At 42.6% G+C, this 20,277-nt stretch overlaps 1 protein-coding gene across 2 annotated transcripts in view; it reads left to right on the top strand.

Moving 5' to 3' along the window:
• Positions 1–20,046, top strand: part of psme4a (proteasome activator subunit 4a) — a 45,038-nt gene extending 24,992 nt beyond the window's left edge. For both annotated transcript variants that reach the window (XM_083775556.1, XM_083775555.1), the window contains 32 exons: positions 88–157; positions 275–342; positions 876–1,091; positions 2,149–2,306; positions 2,441–2,536; positions 3,338–3,393; positions 3,493–3,549; positions 4,409–4,464; positions 5,160–5,258; positions 5,392–5,454; positions 5,541–5,636; positions 5,779–5,910; positions 6,801–7,010; positions 7,598–7,734; positions 8,248–8,301; positions 8,395–8,524; positions 8,647–8,728; positions 8,885–9,038; positions 9,131–9,200; positions 9,901–10,026; positions 10,121–10,273; positions 10,547–10,651; positions 10,757–10,848; positions 11,077–11,208; positions 11,821–12,032; positions 12,285–12,370; positions 12,524–12,652; positions 14,196–14,351; positions 16,303–16,468; positions 16,583–16,716; positions 17,183–17,322; positions 18,696–20,046. In XM_083775556.1, coding sequence (XP_083631682.1) covers positions 88–157; positions 275–342; positions 876–1,091; positions 2,149–2,306; positions 2,441–2,536; positions 3,338–3,393; positions 3,493–3,549; positions 4,409–4,464; positions 5,160–5,258; positions 5,392–5,454; positions 5,541–5,636; positions 5,779–5,910; positions 6,801–7,010; positions 7,598–7,734; positions 8,248–8,301; positions 8,395–8,524; positions 8,647–8,728; positions 8,885–9,038; positions 9,131–9,200; positions 9,901–10,026; positions 10,121–10,273; positions 10,547–10,651; positions 10,757–10,848; positions 11,077–11,208; positions 11,821–12,032; positions 12,285–12,370; positions 12,524–12,652; positions 14,196–14,351; positions 16,303–16,468; positions 16,583–16,716; positions 17,183–17,317 — 3,630 coding nt within the window. In that variant the 3' untranslated portion in view covers positions 17,318–17,322; positions 18,696–20,046. The remainder of the gene's footprint in view (positions 1–87; positions 158–274; positions 343–875; positions 1,092–2,148; positions 2,307–2,440; positions 2,537–3,337; positions 3,394–3,492; positions 3,550–4,408; positions 4,465–5,159; positions 5,259–5,391; positions 5,455–5,540; positions 5,637–5,778; positions 5,911–6,800; positions 7,011–7,597; positions 7,735–8,247; positions 8,302–8,394; positions 8,525–8,646; positions 8,729–8,884; positions 9,039–9,130; positions 9,201–9,900; positions 10,027–10,120; positions 10,274–10,546; positions 10,652–10,756; positions 10,849–11,076; positions 11,209–11,820; positions 12,033–12,284; positions 12,371–12,523; positions 12,653–14,195; positions 14,352–16,302; positions 16,469–16,582; positions 16,717–17,182; positions 17,323–18,695) is intronic.
• The last annotated feature ends 231 nt before the right edge of the window (positions 20,047–20,277 follow it).

Here is a 20,277-nt window from a genome sequence, read left to right as displayed (position 1 = left end):
TCCGGGTGCACAGCCGACTTAAATCACAGGCCTAGAGTGTGTACTGTGATCCTTACCCTGACATGTTTTCTTTTCCTCTCTGTTCAGTGTCACCCCGAAGAGTCTCTCAAGCTATTTGTGCCACACTGTTGCAATGCCATAAACCAGATTGCAGTCAGTAAGTGCTTGGAGGAATCGAACATCTCAAATCTGGCCCCCGGTTGATTTATGCAATATGTCATGCTTATTCCATTGGGTCTTTTGTCTGCTTCTGATTTGCACTCTGTCCCTGTAGACGAGGAAGTGTTGAATGAGGAGGAGCTGGACAAGGAGTTGCTATGGAACCTCCAGCTACTGTCAGAGGTGAGTCTTGTCTTCATAAATAAATGTACTGTACACTGTACAGTACATTGGCGTTGGCTCAGGGGTTGAGTGGCTGGATGGTAACCGCAAGGTTGCCAGTTTGAACCCGGGTTCACCCAGAGTTAGTGTCGAAGTGTCCTTGAGCAAGACTCTGAACCCCTAATTGCTCCCGATGTGCAGGTTGGTGCCTTGCATGGTTTCCGCCGCCATCGGTGTATGAATGTGTGTGTGAATGGGTGAATGTAATGCACAATCTATGTGCATTGGATAAAGGCCCTATATAAATGCACCATTTACTGTGAAATCCAAATGACCACTGATGCACTAGGGCAGGGGTTCTCAACGTTTTTGGCTGAGGACCCCCAGAAATGCTTTGACCATGTCTCGCCATGTCCCCGGGCGAATGTCTAATTTCTGTTTTGGGTCACGGGCTAACAAGTTTTAGAACCACTGCACTAGCGGTCCTGAGGGCCCATGGACTAACATCAAACTGAACATCCTTGTTCTCCGTTGCCTCCCCGCTATTTATTCAGGTGACCCGGGTGGATGGGGACAAGATCCTGCGCTATCGCTCTCAGCTGGTCCAGATCTTGCAGCTGACCCTCCACCTCAAGTGTAAGCAGGGCTACACGCTCGCTTGCAACTTGTTGCACCATATCCTGCGCTCCACCGTCCTCATCTACCCCACAGAGTACTGCAGTGTGCCGGGAGGCTTCCAGCAACCCACTGGAGACTACCTACCCATCAAGGTACTGACTCACACCATGGCACGATTACAGGGGTTAAGAGTTTTACACTGCTGCCAGTGATTTGTGCTCCACTGAGAGCACATTTCTAGTTTGTGGCCGGTTAAAGGGGGTATTTGGATTCAGAAATCAGGGGTTCTGAGGCCAAAAAAGTTTGAGAACCAGTGCTCTAATCCAATGAAAGAATTATCCAAGCTGCATATAACTATGGCGTTATGTGCATATATACTTATTACATCGTTTTGAAACTTTGTGCAAAATAAAGACACCAGTTAATTAATGTGGTTAAACCAGACCTGTTAGCCCGGCCCTATTTGATTGGTTGTTTTGACCCCTGTGTGTGTGTAGTCAGTCTGATCCTATTATGTCTCCCGGCCACCAGAGCTGTGGAGAGGAGCTCACTTGCCTGGATTAGCACTGCTCTCTGGCACACAGGTGACACAGGTGTGTCACTGGTTGTTAAAGCACTATGCTGGCTTACACGGTGGTGTTATGTATCAAGGTGCTCTTTTATTAGCACCTCGTGCTTACTACTTTAGGATGCAGTGACACATGCTTGACCAGGTTGCAACTCTGTGACCTTTCATTCATTACATGTTTCGTGTTTCTCAGTCTTGAGAGATGGCATACAGAGCTATCAAAAAAAGATGGATACAAAGTGTACCAGGCAGTTAAAACATTTGAGAACTAATTAAATGGTAAATTATCAGGCTTTTGGCAGTCTGGGAATACATTCGGTAGAAATTCTTAGTTTTTGCCTCTGGGTGCATGACCTCCTTATAAATCGGATTTGGCTACACTCCTTTTCTTTTTAGTCCACTTCCCCCCAGGGTGCCTCCGTTTATTCCTACTAACAACAACATTACATGTTTAAGGCAGTAGTTCTCTGGCAGAATCTGTTTTGAGAGATTAGGCTTTCGGTAATCCAGCACAGTAAAATCCTCAGTGTTAACTTAAATGTAACCAAATGGAGCTAAAAAGCCTACAGTCAAAGAGTTAAGTTAACTCTTAACACGCACACATGTTGATCATCTAAAGGCTGACCAATAATCCTGTGTAGGACTGGGGCAGACCTGGAGACCTCTGGAACCTGGACATCCACTGGCATGTGCCTTGTGTGGAAGAGACCTCGTTTGCTTTCTATGTTCTGGACCTGATCCTTCAGCCCGAGCTCCAGCGCCTCCAGAGATACGCACAGGGGGAGCCGGGCATGAGCAGGTAAGGAAGACCGAAGCGCACGGATCTGGTCCTGCTTCTCAGCTTCTCTGCATGATGCCGACTAGCTATTCTGTATGGCCCCGCCCCCGTGGTAATGCTTGGTTTGGTTTGACGCTGAGCCTGTGTGTTTTCAGAGACGAAGTCCTGCAGAGCCTGGCTATTGTTCAGCACTGCCTCCTGGGAGCTGGAAGTGTGATGCCTCCCCTGAAAGGAGATCCCGTTCCTGAACTGTAAGACAATTGCATTCACCTGTTTATATCTTTTAAGCTAGTGGTTCCCAAAGTCGGGCCCAGGGACCCCCAGGGGTGATGCTAAGTGGTCCCCAGAGGAACAGTTTAAGGACTTTAATAGCTAGGCTATTCGAAAATGGCGGCCAGATCAATTTGTGGGTCCTTCTTGACATAAAATGTTTGAGAACCACTGGTCTAAGCCTAGATAATGTCCACACCACAAGAATTCAAGAAAGAAAAAGCCACTCCTCCCCGATTTCAGATAACCCACAATAATCTTTTGACTTTTAGCTTTTGTTATTTTAAATTAATGTTTCAGTCAGGACAACTCATGAATGGATGGAATATATATTTATTGAATATAAAATGAGCAATATGTTTATTATGGTTTGGATTCATTGGATCTGCTTTTTAGTTATTCTGATTAAGCGCATCAGTCCCGTCCCAACCATAGGGACTCCGAATCCCCTGTACTTAAACAGCAGATCCAAAACGATAGGTGGTAGCTGGGGTTGAGGAGGGTGAGCAGCAAAAGTTTAGAATGGCAGCTCAGCAGACTCTGAGTGCAGCAGCAAGCAAGCAAGCAGGATGAGTAGTGCAAACCTCCAGTTGAAATGGCTGGTATGAAGCTGGAATGAGTGTGTGATTGGATGAGTCAATCATGTGAAGGCTGTCAAAGAACATTCCGTATTCGAACATTAATATTAAATAAAATAATAAAACTATGAAATTAAGGTTAAAATTAAAATATATTTTTTTCTCCGTAATGTTAAACTTTCTCTTTTTTCCCCCTCCCTCCAGCGTTCATAGCACGGTGAATCTGGATGAGACAAGCCTGTATACAGGAATGGCGTACGGTAAGATATTTTAAATCTCTACGTGATAAAACCTATGTGTACAGAAGTGATTTTGCGACTTGATCAGTTTCATCTGCTATGTCTGTGTTGTGCCTGCAGATGAGAGCAGAGAGAACTATCGGGATGCCATCTGTAGTGTGATGAGAAAGCTGCTGCGTAAGTGTGGAACCCCTTTTGGTGTTTTAAGCATTATGTTACACTTTAGCTATTGAAAAATAACAGATCTACAAGCTCGTAGAGCGGCACTCGGTGCCGCTACGAGCGGTTAGTAATGGGTTAGTGACACTACACTCTTCACTTCACTGTGACTGAACTAAGCTAGGTTGGTCTGTTTCCAAAAATTGTAAACCACGTTTCAAGCCCCCCAAAAAAATGCGGTACTCTGTTTAACCGTCTAATTAATTTTGCCGACGTTACCCGGTCGAGATGACAGCTGTGAAATTGATTAACCGCTATTACAGTCTATCGCCACAAGATGGCCCATACATTATTCCCGGCTGCACTTAATTCTATCTTAACTGATTGATGTCAAGTCTGGATATTAAAGCTTGTGTCAGTTGTTTATGTGAACAAGTCAGTCAGTTGTAATATGAGTTTGCTGCCCCCCTGCCGTCACTTTTCCATTCGGACGCCGGGTTTTGAGCTGATGGTGGCTGATAGGCCACCCAACCTTTGTAGAAATCCAAAGTGTTACCTAATTGGGGGACGTTTTAGTACTTTGTAGACTAGTCTCCAGTTGATATTTGACACGCTGTCATTCTCTCTACTGCCTCCGTAAATACAATAATCACGTGCGTCGTGCACCCAACCCACATGTCACGCGACACGGTTTGGCTGGCGACACCGCCAAGATTTCATTAAACCGTATTATACTGTAAAACCGCACAACCTTGGCCATAACCATAACTGAGCTCCAGTCACATTGGCTTTTGCAAACAAGCCAACAGACACTTGAGAAAGATGAGCCTCTGCCTGCTGTGCCATCATTGATCCCTGTGTTCCTCTCCCTTTTCAGATTACATCCTGGAGCACTCTGAGGATGACACCAAGTCTCTCTTCTCCATAATCAAGGTACGGACAAAATTACAGATAACGTTTCTGCTAAAACTGGGCTCAGATTACAGGTTTTTTCATATTAGATAATGTCAGACTCATTGTCTATTTTCCCAATTTCAAGACATTCTAGATCGAGTCCATTAATCACTTACATGTCCAATCACAAGGGTACATTAGTCACTTAGGTCTGTCCACCATTATGTTTAATACCCGAGTGGACCCGAGAAGACCCGTACTACGGTGTGACCGTGTGTGCGCCTACGGCATGCTGCACTGGTGAAGGAGAGAAACACAATGAAGTGCTGTTTAAACTTGTGCAATGTTTTTGGCTGGCTTAGGATCAGATTACTGCAGCGCAAAAAAACTAAGTTGAGCTACGCAATGCATGCGTAGCGTACCAAATTGCAAGGCAAGCCCAGCTGGCAGGCTGATTTGAATTGAAATCACTGCGTACAATGATGGAATCCTCGTTGGGGTCTTTAATCTCGGAAATAATCGGATCTTGGAACATAAGAAAAGAAAGAAAGTTGGAACGGCTCGTAATCTGACCAAATTGTCAAGGGTCCACTTGGGCTTGGGGCTGTTTATTGGACCCATGAAGAGCTCTTAGGCCAAATAACGTGAAGCCGTAGCGTAGCTTAAGTCATGACATCTTCCAGTTTGCAGCGAATAATATCTTTGTTGTCTTGTCTGTGACGTTATTTTCACAGATCATCAGTGACCTTATGCACTTCAAAGGCTCTCACAAACACGAGTTTGACTCCCGCTGGAAGAGCTTCAGTCTTGTGAAGAAATCCATGGAGAACAGAGTGAGTTTTTTTAATTCCTTTTTAAATGTATAGCATTTGTATAACATTTTCAGTGCATACTGTACGTCAGGAGTACTATAGCACATCTTGAGACGTTAACTTGACAAGACGTTTTTTTTTTTGGGGGGTTCAGCTTCATGGCAGAAAGCAGCACATCAGAGCCCTGCTCATAGACAGAGTAATGCTCCAGCATGAGGTAAATACTTTGTTTTGTCCGTAGAAACATTTTATCACACCATGACTGCACTTTTATGGAACATTAATCTCCTTGTGGTTCACCAGCTGCGCAAGTTGACCGTGGAGGGGTGTCAGTACAGGAGTACTCACCAGCAGCTGATGAGAGATCTGTTGAGACTTACCACAAGCACGTACAGTCAGGTGAGATGAATGATTCATAGTTCATACTACAGTACAGTATGGAAACGCTATTGTGTTAATGGTTGTGTACCCATTTCTCCTTTCTCCGTTTGCTGGAAATCAATACTTCACTTTATGACCCTTCCGCCCCCCCTCCAAACAGGTGCGCAGCAGAGCTCAAAGTGTTTTTTTCTCTGCGTTGGGAACCTACAACTTCTGCTGCAGGGATCTGATTCCACATGTTCTGGAGTTCCTCAAACCCGACGCAAGTGGTGTCACACAGCAGCAATTCAAAGTATGATGGCCCTGTGTGGCATGTCTGTGTTTTATAGACAAACGAATACCAACGCTATTATAGAAAGCAAGCTAGCTAACGCTAAAGCTTAATTTATATTGAGGTTCCCAAAAAGAACAGATCTAAACACTGCAACATGTTGCTAGCTTGTAAATCTTTTCTTTTTGGAAAGCAACACTGTCAAACTATGCGGTATGAATTCGGCTTCAGGTTGGCTTGAGTAATTTTTTTGCCTTAAAGGTATATTCAGTGATTTCACTTAATTCAAATATCACTTATTTTTTTGTTTTGTTGTGATAATCCTCCCTGTCCCCAGTTAACCCCTGGGGGTCAAAAAACCTTAGGTTTCGTTTTTGACTCTCTAACCTGATTGGACGAAAGGCTGGGTCCCACAGCCAAAAACGAAACCTAAGGTTTTTTGAGTGAAATCACTGAATATACCTTTAAAGGTTTTATGACATTCATTTTCATTTATTTTTCTTTTTCTTTTTTCTTTTAGGTTTTATGACCTCAATTACACCCAAAAAACCTGAACTTTGAACATTCAGTGGATTTTCTGTGGTCTGAAGCTTTCTTTGGGGTTTTTTGGGCCTTTTGAGCTACAATGAAAACAGGCAACACAGTGAAAACAGTGACATCTGCTGGCAAATCCCATTGACATATATGGGATTTGCAGGGTCTTACATCACTTACTGCCGGCAAATCAGAGCACCTGTTTGAGCCAGAAAACCCCAGATCACAGAAAATCTACTGAATGTTAAAGGTTCATGTTGTTTGGGTGCAATTGAGATTAGAAAACCTAAAAAGAACAAGAACAATTCCAAAACCTTTTTTTTAATGTCACAATCCCTTTAACATTCTTTCCCCGTATGCCCTCTCTACATCTTCAGGGTGCCTTGTACTGTCTTCTGGGAAATCACAGTGGTGTGTGCCTGGCTAACCTGCACGACTGGGACTGCATTGCCCTGACATGGCCGGCCATTGTGCGCTCGGGTCTCAGCTCGGCTATGTCCCTGGAGAAGCCCTCCATAGTACGCCTCTTCGATGACCTTGCAGATAAAATCCACCGCCAATACGAGACCATTGGCATCGACTTCTCAGTAAGGGACCCTTAAAGTAAAGTAAAGGAAACTAAATGCAGACAAAAACAGTAGAAGCAAACTCAAGACACCTCAAGGGCAGTATGATGGAATAATTGACATTGGCTCTATTTTATTAGAAAGAGGTGGATTATCCTTAGCCAATAAAAAAAATGAAAGAAGTACGGTATTGTTTGGAGGGACAATCGGGGGGGGGGGGGGGGGGGGGAAACAATATAGAAAATTCACCAGACATGTTATACTTAATAGTGTTATTAATACATTTTGCAAGTGTAGTTAGTGGCAGTGCCAAAATCACTCTGGCCTGTCATCCCGTCTCTTCGGGAGAGATGGGTGATTGTGGCATTGCCATAACTACGGTAGTATTAACTACATATACATGTGGTGGCAATGCCAAATTCAGTATGGGGTGCCATCCCCCGAAGAGACGGAATGAGCGGCCAGAGTGATTTTGGCATTGCCACTACACAAGCATATTGTAGTTTGGGCTGAAGTTATATAATCTGGTCTTGTGAAAAACCTAAATTATATTTATTGTTGTTCAAAAGTTGTACAGCAAGGTTTACCTAAGTGTTTGTGTATATTAGATTCCTGATGAGTGCCATAGGGTGGCACACCAGCTGATGGTCACCTCCAGACCTATGCCTAAAGAGCCTGTCCCGTCTGAGGAAGAAGTGGCTGCTGGCCTGAAGAGGCAGGAGCTCAAGAACTCCGAATCAGTAGAGTGAGTTCACGCCATTGTCATGACAAAGTGTCCTCATCTTAATAAAAGGCCATATTGCCATCAACTTGTCATATTTATCAAGTTCCTATTAACTGCTCATCAGTTCAAGACTATTCTAGGCCTGGCTGGAGACTTTTCCAACTAGTGCAGAGGGGACACCTGTTCCGGGTGTTCCCCCACCTGTGCGTGCGTGCGTGCGTGCGTGCGTGTGTGCATGCTTGCGTCACCTGCCTTGTGGGGAAACCAATGTCAACTAAAATTCCATTCCTGTTGTTCTGATGTGAGAAAAATAAATAATACTGTCAGTCAGTGTGAAAAAAATATATCTTATATATTCCATACACTCTAAAATTTAGTGTATAGAATATAAACTCTGAAATTATGCATTTGACATACAGTAAGCGTCAAACATTTCATGGCGAACTACACAGAAGTATCTCATCACATCAGAAGAATGAATCAGCAAAGTGTTCCTTAAATATTATCAGCCTAATATTGTTCCCTCCCTCCCAGAAAGTACAAACGGCTGGTCGGTGATCTCCTGGACTGCATCAGCAACAGAAACATGTACGTTCATTTACTCTTTGCTTAGTTTGTCAGTTCCATGGTCTCATGCTTTGTTTTATCAACGTTGTCTATATCCTGGTGTGTTTGTTCCAGGCCTTGGAAGTTTGAACACATTTCTATTGGTTTCCTGTCACTTTTGTTGAGGGACGACCACCAACTCCCTGCACCAGCTGTCCTGTTCTTTGTTAAAAGCCTCAATCATGACTCCCTGTTGATCCGCAAGGTCCGTCTTCTCACAGCCATTCACAATAAAAAACGAACAAACATGAAGAGTGCATTTGAAGCCGCATCAGTTGCATGGATTCACCCGAAAGCTTCCTGTGGACATTTTGTTTTCTCCATTAGGTGGCGATATCGGCCGTGGCAGGAATCATGAAGCAGCTGAAGAGACCTCACAAGAAAGTACCTGTCAGTCCTTTGGAGCTCAGTAAGTATAAAGCTCTTTCTATACTTTGATTAAGTAAAAAAGAAAAGGCAAAAAAGCGTTTCCCGTAACGCTTAGCTTTGCCTTGTATGCAAAGATGATAATCATTGATTTCTGCTTTTGCGATCTCACCCACTTCTCCCGAATTCTCTCTGAAAGGTGGGATGAAGGAGTCAAACGGTATTATAGCGGGTGACCGGCCAGACAACCGTTGGCTTCAGTATCACAGTGGAAATCTACCACGATCGCAGAAGGACTGGGACGACTGCACGTTTGTAGAAAAGACTCACTGGGGATACTACAGCTGGCCAAGGTGCTCACTCAACAATCTGGTCCATGCCTTCGTCAGCTCAACTTATATTCTCTTGATGGCATATTAACTTTATTTTCCAATGCTATTTCTAGAAATCTGATGATGTATTCCCCACCAGAGGAGCAGCCCAAAGAGAACCTGGCCAGAGAGGACATGACAGAGGTTTGCCAACAACTACACATGATCATACATTGTCACTGAAAAATAACATGGCATCGGGTCAATGGTGGAAAGTAACTAAGTACTGTACTTAAATACAATTTTGAGGTATTTGTACTTCCAATTTCCAGTACTTTTACTTCTACTCCACTACATCTCAGAGGCAAAATTTGTACTTTTACGCCACTACAATTATTTGAAAACTTTAGTTTCTAGTTACTTTGGCGATTTAAACTTTGATTAGAAAACATACATTAACCACTTCAACCTTATACATTTCGGCCATTAGATTTTGTACACATTGTGAACATTCTGCAATATGATATTAGCGTACGTACGATTCTTTTTTTTTTTTTTTTTTAAGATATTTTTTTGCGGCTTACGCCTTTTATTGATTTTTTAAGGGACAGATAGTAGGCTGACAGGAAACGGGAGAGAGATGGGGGGATGACATGCGGTAAAGGCCGTGTCGGGTCCGGGAGTCGAACCCGCGGCACACTGCGACTGGATCACCAGTCCGGTGCCCAGACCGTTACGCTACGGCCTGGGCCGTACGTACGATTCTTGATGACTGTTTTATCATGTATTTGATGGCATTACCACATTTTGTTACTTGCTTACTGTAAATCGCTCTGGATTAAGAGCATCTGCTAAATGCCTAAATTGTGAATATATATATATATTGTGAATATATCCCTGACAGAGAGAGCAGATCATCTACGACCACTTCTCAGACCCAGTGTTCATCAACCAGCTCATTGAGTTCCTCTCTCTGGAGGATCGCAAGGGCAAGGACAAGTTCAGCCCCCGCAGATTCTGTCTGTTCAAGGTGAGAACGCAACACCAGAAGAAGGGGTTGGTCAGAACAGCCTGGGGATGTTTGAAAGGAGTAAACGAGACTTAAAATGGGTTAATTGTTGCAGGGACTGTTTCGGAACTTTCACGATGCCTTCCTGCCTCTGCTGCGGCCACATATGGAGCGTCTGGTGGCCGACACCCACGAGAGCAAGCAGCGCTGCGTTGCTGAGATCATCTCTGGCCTCATCAGGGGCTGCAAACATTGGAGTTACACCAAGGTATTGTCCAACCCGTCCTCTTCCACACTGAGGTGACCAGATTGCCCTGCTAGCGCCGTCTGGAAAAAGTCCCTCATTGCTCTCAATGAAGAATTTAGTTGTCAATGTCAATCATATTATAAAAGCACATTTGTTTGATTTTTATATTTACATATCTCACACCAGTGCATTTTCTTGCGTCTTCAAGCTAAATAAATGACCTTTACACCAAATTAAGGGCTGAAATGTATCCGAGCACTTTTAATTTGACCCGCCGCTGTGCTTCCATCACAGGTCGAGAGTCTTTGGGCAGTGTTGTGTCCGTTGATCCGTACCGCCTTGTCCAACATCACCATAGAAACCTATGCAGATTGGGGTACTTGCATTGCCACAGCCTGCGTAAGCCTTCATCTTGTTTGTACAAATATTATTACCTGAAACTTTTGGATCTGTCATATCATGAAGAATGTTACTAAAGTATTGCATTACTATTGATCTGTACAGGAGAGTAGAGACCCACGCAAGCTGCACTGGCTGTTCGAGATGCTAATGGAGTCACCGATCACCGGGGAAGGGGGTTCCTTTGTGGATGCTTGGTGAGCAGAAGCAGTTTCAACCTTTTTCAGGAGTCTAGCAGTATAAAACTCCAGATGTCTGTCTGCTTCTGTGTGAGTCTGTGAGATAATATTGCAAACCACTGGACCAATCGGCATGTTTTTTTAGCACACTAACTAAGAAAAACATGCATTATACATTTTAAAATATTTAACTAAAAAGTCAAGTTTTGCTTTGCTGACTGTGCTTCCTTGTCATTTCTTCCTCAGTCGTCTCTATGTGCTGCAGGGCGGCCTTGCGCAGCAGGAGTGGCGTGTTCCAGAGCTCCTCCATCGCCTTCTACAGTATCTGGAGCCCAAGCTCACACAGGTGTACAAGAACGTGCGAGAACGCATTGGCAGGTAATGTGACCCCCGATTGTATTATATTTTATTTTTATTATGCACACATATTTATGTACACATATATTATGTACATATATTGTATTCAGGGTTCCCACGGACATGAAATTCCTGGAAATATTTTGAAATGAGAAAACAAAATATATATCCAGTCCTGGAAAAGGTTTCTAATTTATCAAGGGTCCTGAAAAAAGTGTTTGCTATCCATTGTTTTTGGCTATTGATTTTGATCATAAAACATGTATAACATGTCGCTATTTATTTGCCAAACGGGAATTTTTGCGGGAATTGATTGCAGCCTAATGTGTACCAGTACGTGACAAAAATTACAGACAAAACATTTGGCACAAAATTTGGAATAGATCTGAATTATAGCATTCTATATTCTATGCTTTGTTGTTGCTACACTGCCTGTCTTTGGGCATTGCACATAGGACTAAGAGACTCATTATTGCGCTGAATGATTGTTATATAGGCCTGGAAATTGGGTTAAATATTGTGGAAATGTTTTGGAAAATGGTAACAAATGTGTGGGAACCCTGTGTATTGCTCCCCTGCTCCCCATATTCTTTCTGACGTCTCTGTCTCTCTCTCTGTCCTAAACTCTTGCAGCGTGCTCACATACATCTTCATGATCGATGTCAACCTGCCGTGCATTCAGCCCACCACCTCTCCGCGCATCGCGGAGTTCACCGTGCGAATCGTGTCGCAGCTCAAGCCTCTGATGGAGGGCGACGAGGAGATCCAAAACCACGTGATGGAAGAGAACGAGGGGGCGGGGGAGCAGGATGAGAGGACCCAGGCCATCAAACTGCTCAAAACAGGTGGGATTATTGCAAAGTAGTTGCAGAGCTGAGCAGAATAATAAGGAATTCACGGCTTGAAACGAAACCGTCACAACCTTGGTTGAATTACAGTCAAAGCGAAGAATGCACCACATGAATTAATGGTCTTCCGGCCACGTTGTGTCTTTTGGTTTGGCTTGTTCGGAACACATATTATTTCTGTCTAAGTATACTGAAGCCGTAAACGCTGGGCTTCTTTGTTAGCTCATTGATTCTTTTATTTGTTTTAAGTGCTCAAGTGGCAGATTGCCAGCGCTGGGCGTTCTTTCTCCACGGCCCTCACAGAACAGCTCCAGTTGCTGCCGTTGCTCTTCAAGGTCGGTTCTATCTTCTGTCTATGTGTTACTGTTAACTAAGTTGTGAAACCATAATTGTGTGAATGAATCGGTCATCCTCAACTGGCTTCTCTTTGTCCATTTGTCTGTCTGTCCCCTCTTTCTCGCGTTGCATTTAATCTGCCTGCGGGACAGATCGCTCCGGTGGAGAATGACGACAGTTATGATGAGCTGAAGAGGGACGCTAAGACCTGCCTGTCTCTGATGTCACAAGGCCTCCTCTACCCAGAGCAGATTCCAATGGTCCTCAGCACTCTGCAGGAGGTGAGTCATCAGTCATTCTGCCTTCAGCACTTGAAAGACCAGTTAGGAGAAGGTGAACTTCTTATATGCTATATATAAATAATGCCATTGAATCTACATCAAAGTGAAAGTTGAACTGCATGTGGATAATATATACATGTATATTTACTTTAAAAAATCACACCCATGTGAAGTGAGGGGCGCTATATATACACCTATATATCTTTTATGATGTAATTATCAGACAAAACAAACAAATAAACTCTGTCCATGTCAATGTCGTTTTTAATGTTTGTTTAAGGAAAAACAAACATTAAACCTGTATATAGGAAGGGCTAGCGCCCCTATGGGAGCCAACCCAGGGCAAAGCCAGGAGGGGAAAGAAGCGTACCACCTATGTAGACGTGCTGCGGCACGACAACTTGGCTAACAACACTGCAGAGCTCAAGAACCTGATGTTGGATAGGAATTTGTGGAGGGCAGCGATCCAGGAATCCCGAGTTGGTGTTGGCTAGACCTCGACTTTCGCAGTAACTAACTAGCCCCCCTCAATAAGTAGCCTTGGAAACCAACAGCTCCCAAGGCATGTGTGTTCAGGAACCTTTCCCTTCTTTCCATAGCTAGCGTGAGGCAGCTTGATGTATATGAACCTACATGACAACAATAATCATCATCATCATCATCATCATACTATAATTCAGTCAATGTCTGAGTGTGTGTCTCTGTGTGTCTGTCTGTGTGTGTGTTTGTGTGTGTGTGTGTGTGTGTGTCAGAAACAACGCCGTAGCTGCTCACTGCCTGAACCAATCACTCCCACTTTTCACACAGGCATTGACCATAATAATATGGAGGTCTTAACGAAGCCCTTTTTTCGATTTGACACATTAATGATTAATAATGAATTTATTTGTGAATTAAAAAAGCGAGTAAGGGTAAGGGCTAGTAGTAATAATAATAATAATAATAAAACTTTATGAAGTGCTTTACGAAAACAGTGTTTACAAAGTGCTTTTCAGTGCCAAGATAAATAATATCCATAGGGATAACCAACAACAATCAATTAAAATGTATCGATGCAAACAAAACCAAAAATAAAACCAAAGCACATACATAGACGGACATACACATTATACATATATTGAAAGTAACACCATTGAGATTGTGCAAGGTAAAGGTACTAGAATAATTCAATCTTAGGAAAGGCTTTGGTATACAAATACACTTTCAAGAGTGATTTAAAAGATGACACTGATTAAGCTAGCCTTAAAGCCACACTAGGTACTGTAGGTCTTTCATGAGCCTGGGCGCCCGGGCCGCAAAAGCCTGACCGCCCATGGTGGCAAGGCGAGTCATGACATGTCACGTCACGAGCAGGAAGCCATTGTGTACCAAATACCATTTTTATAGTCTTTGTTGTTATGACTCTGCCTTTGATTGATCTCCGAGCTCCCAGTCTCAGGGTGAACTCTAACCACAAGGCCAATGAGCTGGTTTTGTTTATCCTGTTGTTACAAAAGGTCAGCTGCAGCTGTTGCTGATGCTGGATGGGGTTTGTGTGTTGCAGATTGCTGGCAGCAGCTCCTGGCACGCTCGCTACACGGTGCTGACGTACCTCCAGATCATGGTGTTTTACAACCTGTTCACCTTCATGAGTGACCAGGCAGCCGTTGATGGCGCGCGGGCACTGGTCATACAACTGCTGGAGGATGAGCAGCTAGAGGTACACACACACACACACACACACACACACACACACACACACACACACACACACTGGACAGGTAGATATTATAATATTCCAAAGCTTAAAACATATTTCTTAAAGGACAACTTTAGTTTTTTTCAACCAAGGTTCATGTTTTAGGTTATTATTAGAGAAAGTAAAAGATGAGTGTTAATTTTCTTTCATTTGCTGCTTTCTTTCGTTTTTGCGATTTTAGCAGTTTTTGACAGGGGGGCGGGGGAATTCGAGCATGGGGCTAAATTACATCTGACCACAAAATATCACAGGATCTACTGAATGTGACAAACTGACATATTGAGCCTATACACACAGTATAAGCCTTCCCCCTATAGGCTACCTTCACATTCAGTAGATCCTGTGATCTGCTGTGGCCAGATGTAATTTCCTGGGGTTTATTAGGACTATAGTAAATAATACAAAAATAAATCGCCCCTGTCAAAAAGAGCTAAAATCCCTAAAACGAAAGAAAGCAGCAAATGAAAAAAAATGTACTCTCATCTTTTACTTTCTCTAATAACAACCTAAAACATGAACCTTGGTTGAAAAAAACTAAAGTTGTCCTTTAGGGTTCCTTACACCATAGTGGACATGCCGTTCCGAGCCTCTCGGCTCTTCATCAGGAACCTTAATACATATTTGTAAAGCTTTGGAGCATTACTCAGTGTGCGGACCGTACTTTTTGTTCTGTTACTACCTCGGCACGGCACCTGGCTTTAAGTGAGTGTATGTGTGTGCTATATTGTACTTTTCTAGATATTATGATATGGCATGAATTTATATTAAAATATCAAATGCAAAGCATTTGCGCTAAGCTTTGTGGCCAATCTGGAACAGTTGTTTGTCAGTAGATGACGTCGACAGCTGGTGAACAAACTAACGGCAACTTCTGTCAGTTTTTATAGTCCCCTAAGCATTGGCTAGTTTAGTTAGTGCACACACTAGCTGCACTTCTCGCTGTCTTTCAGCTCCACTGTAATGATTCAGCACTCCGCTCCTTGTGGCTCTCCGCTGTCTCCCCCTCTGGCCCTCTCGCTGTTGCTAAGGAAACCACAGGCTGCAGTGATCTGTTGCTATGGAGATAACGCTCGGATTCAAGGAGCATGAGAGGAAGGGAGTGGGGATAAAGAAGTGGAGGGTGGATGTTGGGCCTTTCCCCCCCCCCTTCCGCCTCTCTTCAGCTAAATGGAGGCTGGACAGCTGTCTCTCGTGTACTGTTAAAAAGCCCTGACAATACAGTATGACATGGTATCTACCTCTGGCTCTGTGTAGTCTATGCTGGTTGCTATTGTTCAGAGGTAGAGCAGATATATCGTTTTAAATTACTTTAAGAATGCTATCTGATGAGGAAACAGGATTTGGATTAATGATGTTGTGCAATAATGTGGCCATTATGTGACCACAGGTGCCAGGGCTTGCATAATCTACAGATAACTCTCTAAAACCGCATGAGCAAAGAACTGGCTCCTTCTTTTCAGTTGGTTGATCATGGGCCTGTGAGCCTAGACGTGTTTCTCTGAACCCGAGAATAAGAAAGAACTTTGCAAATCACTCCCTACCTTGAAGTGAGCCCACCTTAAAAGTCTGATGACATGCCTGCCCAGGACCTGCCATATCAATGGGAACATGATTTATCTGCTGGTCTACTGTCATTGATCACTGTTATTCAAAATCATAACACATAAATGCACTTCAGCATCTCTGTAGTTCAATCAAATTGGACACTTTCGCTATCAAACCGTTCAACATACACACACGCGCGCACATGTGTGTTAGGTAATAGTTTTACATTTTAGGGGCCAAGTACGCAAAAGAAAGATTCAGCAGTGATTTGGGTATTGGAATTTGGCTACTTTCTGAAGAAGTGGGAGGTACCCACTTGATATGATTTTGGTGGAAAAAACTTCTAATCGTCCTCTTCTCTTGCTAGGTACGAGAAATGGCTGCCACCACTCTGAGTGGCTTCCTACAGTGTAATTTCCTGCCTGTCATGGCCGACCCCATGCAGGCCCACTTTGAGGCTCTCTGCAAGACTCGTTTGCCCAAGAAGAGGAAGAGGGAACTGGGCTCTGTGGTGGACACTATCCCCTCTGCTGGTATGGATGGATGGAATATTTTACACTCTTGTAATATTACTGTAGATGTTTTCCCACAGGACACTGGCTGCCCTTTCCTATTTTAAATGTTGTTCCCTCGTTGTTTTTGCATAGATTTGGTTCGCCGCCATGCAGGAGTGCTGGGGTTAAGTGCTTGTATTCTCTCAAGCCCATATGATGTACCCACGTGGATGCCTCAGCTGCTCATGGACCTGAGCGCCCACCTCAACGACACACAACCCATTGAGGTGCGTCACTCCACACCGGTGTTAAATCACGACTGCAAATTTGGATTTAGTTTTAGTCAGTCTTTTGAATTAAAAAAATAAAATGTAATTTAGTTTGGCGGTCCTTGAGTTATTCTTAGTGTTACAACAGTCATCTTATTATCTCCGCCCAACAACTGTTGCTGGAATCTGTGGAAACATACATTGGTTCCAATTTGTCAGCTTGACCAATGACCAGACAGTTTCCTGGTTGGTTTCCGACCAGGGGGAGCTACCCTGTGTCTCAAATAACACACAGTCCTCTCGGTTTATTTCCAGCCTAGCTGCACAGTCATGGTCTCATAATAACATAATTTTGTCTGACTACCAGATCACACAATTGACACAGGACCATGTATAATAGTTCCCACAATAGGCACTTTGAATGTATTTTTATGCTTTAGTTTAATTTGTTCTCTGACATTCTCCACCCATCTATTTCTTTCAGATGACCGTGAAGAAAACACTGTCTAATTTCCGTCGGACTCACCATGACAACTGGCAGGAGCACAAGCAGCAGTTTACGGACGACCAGCTGCTGGTTCTGACAGACCTGCTGGTCTCACCCTGCTACTATGCATAGACCTGGTACAGCAGTCCCATCCCACCACCCTGTTATTCCTAAAGTCCACTCCGTTTGCATTTTGCCTATACAGAAACACAGCTTCTCTCTATACCGACTTGAATATTTATAAATCCAGCATATTTATATGGGGGATAAAACCCCGTTATAAATGGTAGATGGGCTTCCAGACCCTTTGAAGATTTTTTTCATTTTATATTTTAACTTATGTGGGAACAGTATTTGTTTGTACATACTTTTAACTACATCAGGAGCGGGATTCATACTTTGTAACTCCCTTCCAACGTGTGATTGTTTGTTAAATCACAGTCGTCATGATGAATATTAATTAGGCTTCACACAGAAGTCTACATGCCACTTGCACATGCACCCAGACCAGTCATCTCCAAGTACCGGTAGTTGTATTCATCACCAGTGGTGGAAAGTAACTAAGTACATTTACTTGTGCTGTACTTAAGTACAATTTCCAATACTTTTACTTCTACTCTACATCTCAGATCCAAATATTGTACTTATTCTCTGCTACGTTCATTTGAAAACTTTAGTTACTTTGCAGATTTGGATTACTTTTTACAAAACCTACATTAACCAAAATTTCGGCTATTTTCAAAACATTATACATTTTTAGATAGATAGATAGATACTAGATAGATAGATAGATAGATGGATAGATACTTTATTTTTCCTTTCGGAAATTTGTTTTGTGCACAGCAGTCATCAGGATATACATAAAACATATGGGAACAAACAGATCACACAGTACATAGACAATAAAGAAACAATGCTAACAGAAGGCCACCAGTCATAGTTCCAAGAGGCATCACATGCCTAAATGGGACATTCTGCAAAATGACTACTTTTACTTTTTGGTGCTTTAAGTACATTTTGATGCCAATACTTTTGTATTTTCACTCCCAAGTACATTTAGAATTCAGGAGTAGTTCTACATTGCAGTAGTGATCCTTTTACTTAACCCATTCTGGGCAGGAACCCCTTTTCGTGTTTTAAGCATTATGTTATACTTTAGCTATTGAAAAATAGCAGATCTACAAGCTACGAGCTTGTAGATCTGCTATTTGTGAAAATGTGTGGCAAATCTTTGAACATATATTCTTTCAAACATACGTTTTTAACTCAAATCTTTGCTTCTGGGGAGGTCCCTGGAACTACATATTTTCAGATGGGGGTCGGCGGCCAATTACATATATGTTTGGGGGTCCTTGACATGAAAAAGGTTGAGCACCACTGACAGAAACATGAGGTTGGGTCAGGATTCAGAATCTTCTTCAGGTCAAAATGGTTTAAGTAAAACAATGGAGTACTTTTCCGCCACTGTTCATCACTGAATGTTTAATGTTATCCATGTTGTCCTTTTCAGGGGCCTGTCGCTGCTGCTAGAGGGATATATTCTCATATCCTTGAGACACTTTTATTTTTTTGTTAGATTTTAGCTTGTATTGGTCTGGGATGACCTCAGACTGTGCACACACACACACACCAGCCTGCATGAGAGAAGAGGCTCCAGAATACGCCACAGGCAAGAGTGCTACAACCCCCCCGAGGATGATAAGCATGTCGAAGTAATGAATGAGTTGTGTATTTAATGTATTTAGCCCTCATTTACTTTTTTACTATACTTAATATTTAAGGTTAAGACATAGCAGGTATGTTTCGCCTGCAGTTTGTAACATTACTGTACAGTTTTTTGTTTTGTTTTGTTTTTTGGTTGGTTTGCTTAGCAGGTTTCAGTGGTGCACGAGAGTGCGTGCATGCATGCACGCTTGTGCGCGTGTGTTGGGATGATTTATTAAGACGAATGCCTGCAGGTGCACACATGCGCCTCTCAGGAGTATATCCTGAGTGTGAGCTCTGAGCCAACATGCTGTCCAAGTATAGGACAAGATGACGATGTCTTTGACCATCGTGTTTAGAGGCACAGAAGATGACTATTGCACAATAGTCTTTCCAGCTTAGACTAACCTGGAACACACATGGATGTGTGATTGTTTGATCTATATATGATTATGATATGCATCGTATATGTGTATATAACATGTATGACAAACACTCTCATGCATATTTATTTATTTAATTTTTGAAGTGGTCTAAGTTGTCATAGTGAGGTGCAGATTGAGTTGTAGGTTCTCAAGCTTTTGGCAGTGGAGCTGATATTCTTTAGACAGGAAATCAGTGCTATGCCGTATGACATGTTTGCTGTGAAGGTGGGAGCACAAGGTTGATCACAATGACATGAATGTTTCAATGCAAGGAAACACCTAAACTGCCTGTCAATTATTGTGACTTTGTCTCTTGGCTCCTCAATATCATTTACATTTTTTCTATGAGATCATTTTATTTTTGGTTGCTTTTTCACAATGACTTGAAATTAGTGTAATTCAATTAGTACCTCACTTATGTATAGAGTAGTGCCAAAACTTAAGTGATTTTTATTATTTTCTTTTTTTTAGATGTACTGTTTGCTTATTTAATGAGAACAATAAATTCTTTTTAACAAAAACTATGTTTGTTATGTTCAGTTTTGAATGAGCTTGATTGTATAATACTGACTACTACTATAAGTTACTGTACATTGGTGAGTGGAAAGTTTGAGAGATGCATCTGTGACATATAGTGGTTTGGAAACGGAAAACTGTAGGAAATCTCCAAGGAATATATCCAAATCTGTTAAACAACTATACAATTTAGTCTGGGGGACCTAACAGAGGACCCGGCCACAGAAAGGTAATGAGTTTGAGTCCATTTAGGCCGTGTTGGGACCCATGAAAAAGTGCTTAGAAAATGAGTTTCGTTCCCATGTCAAGCGAACTACGCATTCAATGCATTTTTTCATAGATAATACCCTTCTAGACTTTGGGTAAAAAGTTCTACTCATAAAAACCTGCTGTTTTTTTTTTATAGCCATAAATGTATAAACAGTTTATAACCAAAAAACGAAAATC

This window comes from Protomyctophum parallelum (genome assembly GCF_964188405.1).
Source record: "Protomyctophum parallelum genome assembly, chromosome: 10".
NCBI lineage: Eukaryota > Metazoa > Chordata > Actinopteri > Myctophiformes > Myctophidae > Protomyctophum > Protomyctophum parallelum.
Note: the sequence above shows the minus strand (reverse complement) of the source record. Positions and strands in the feature narration are given on the sequence as shown.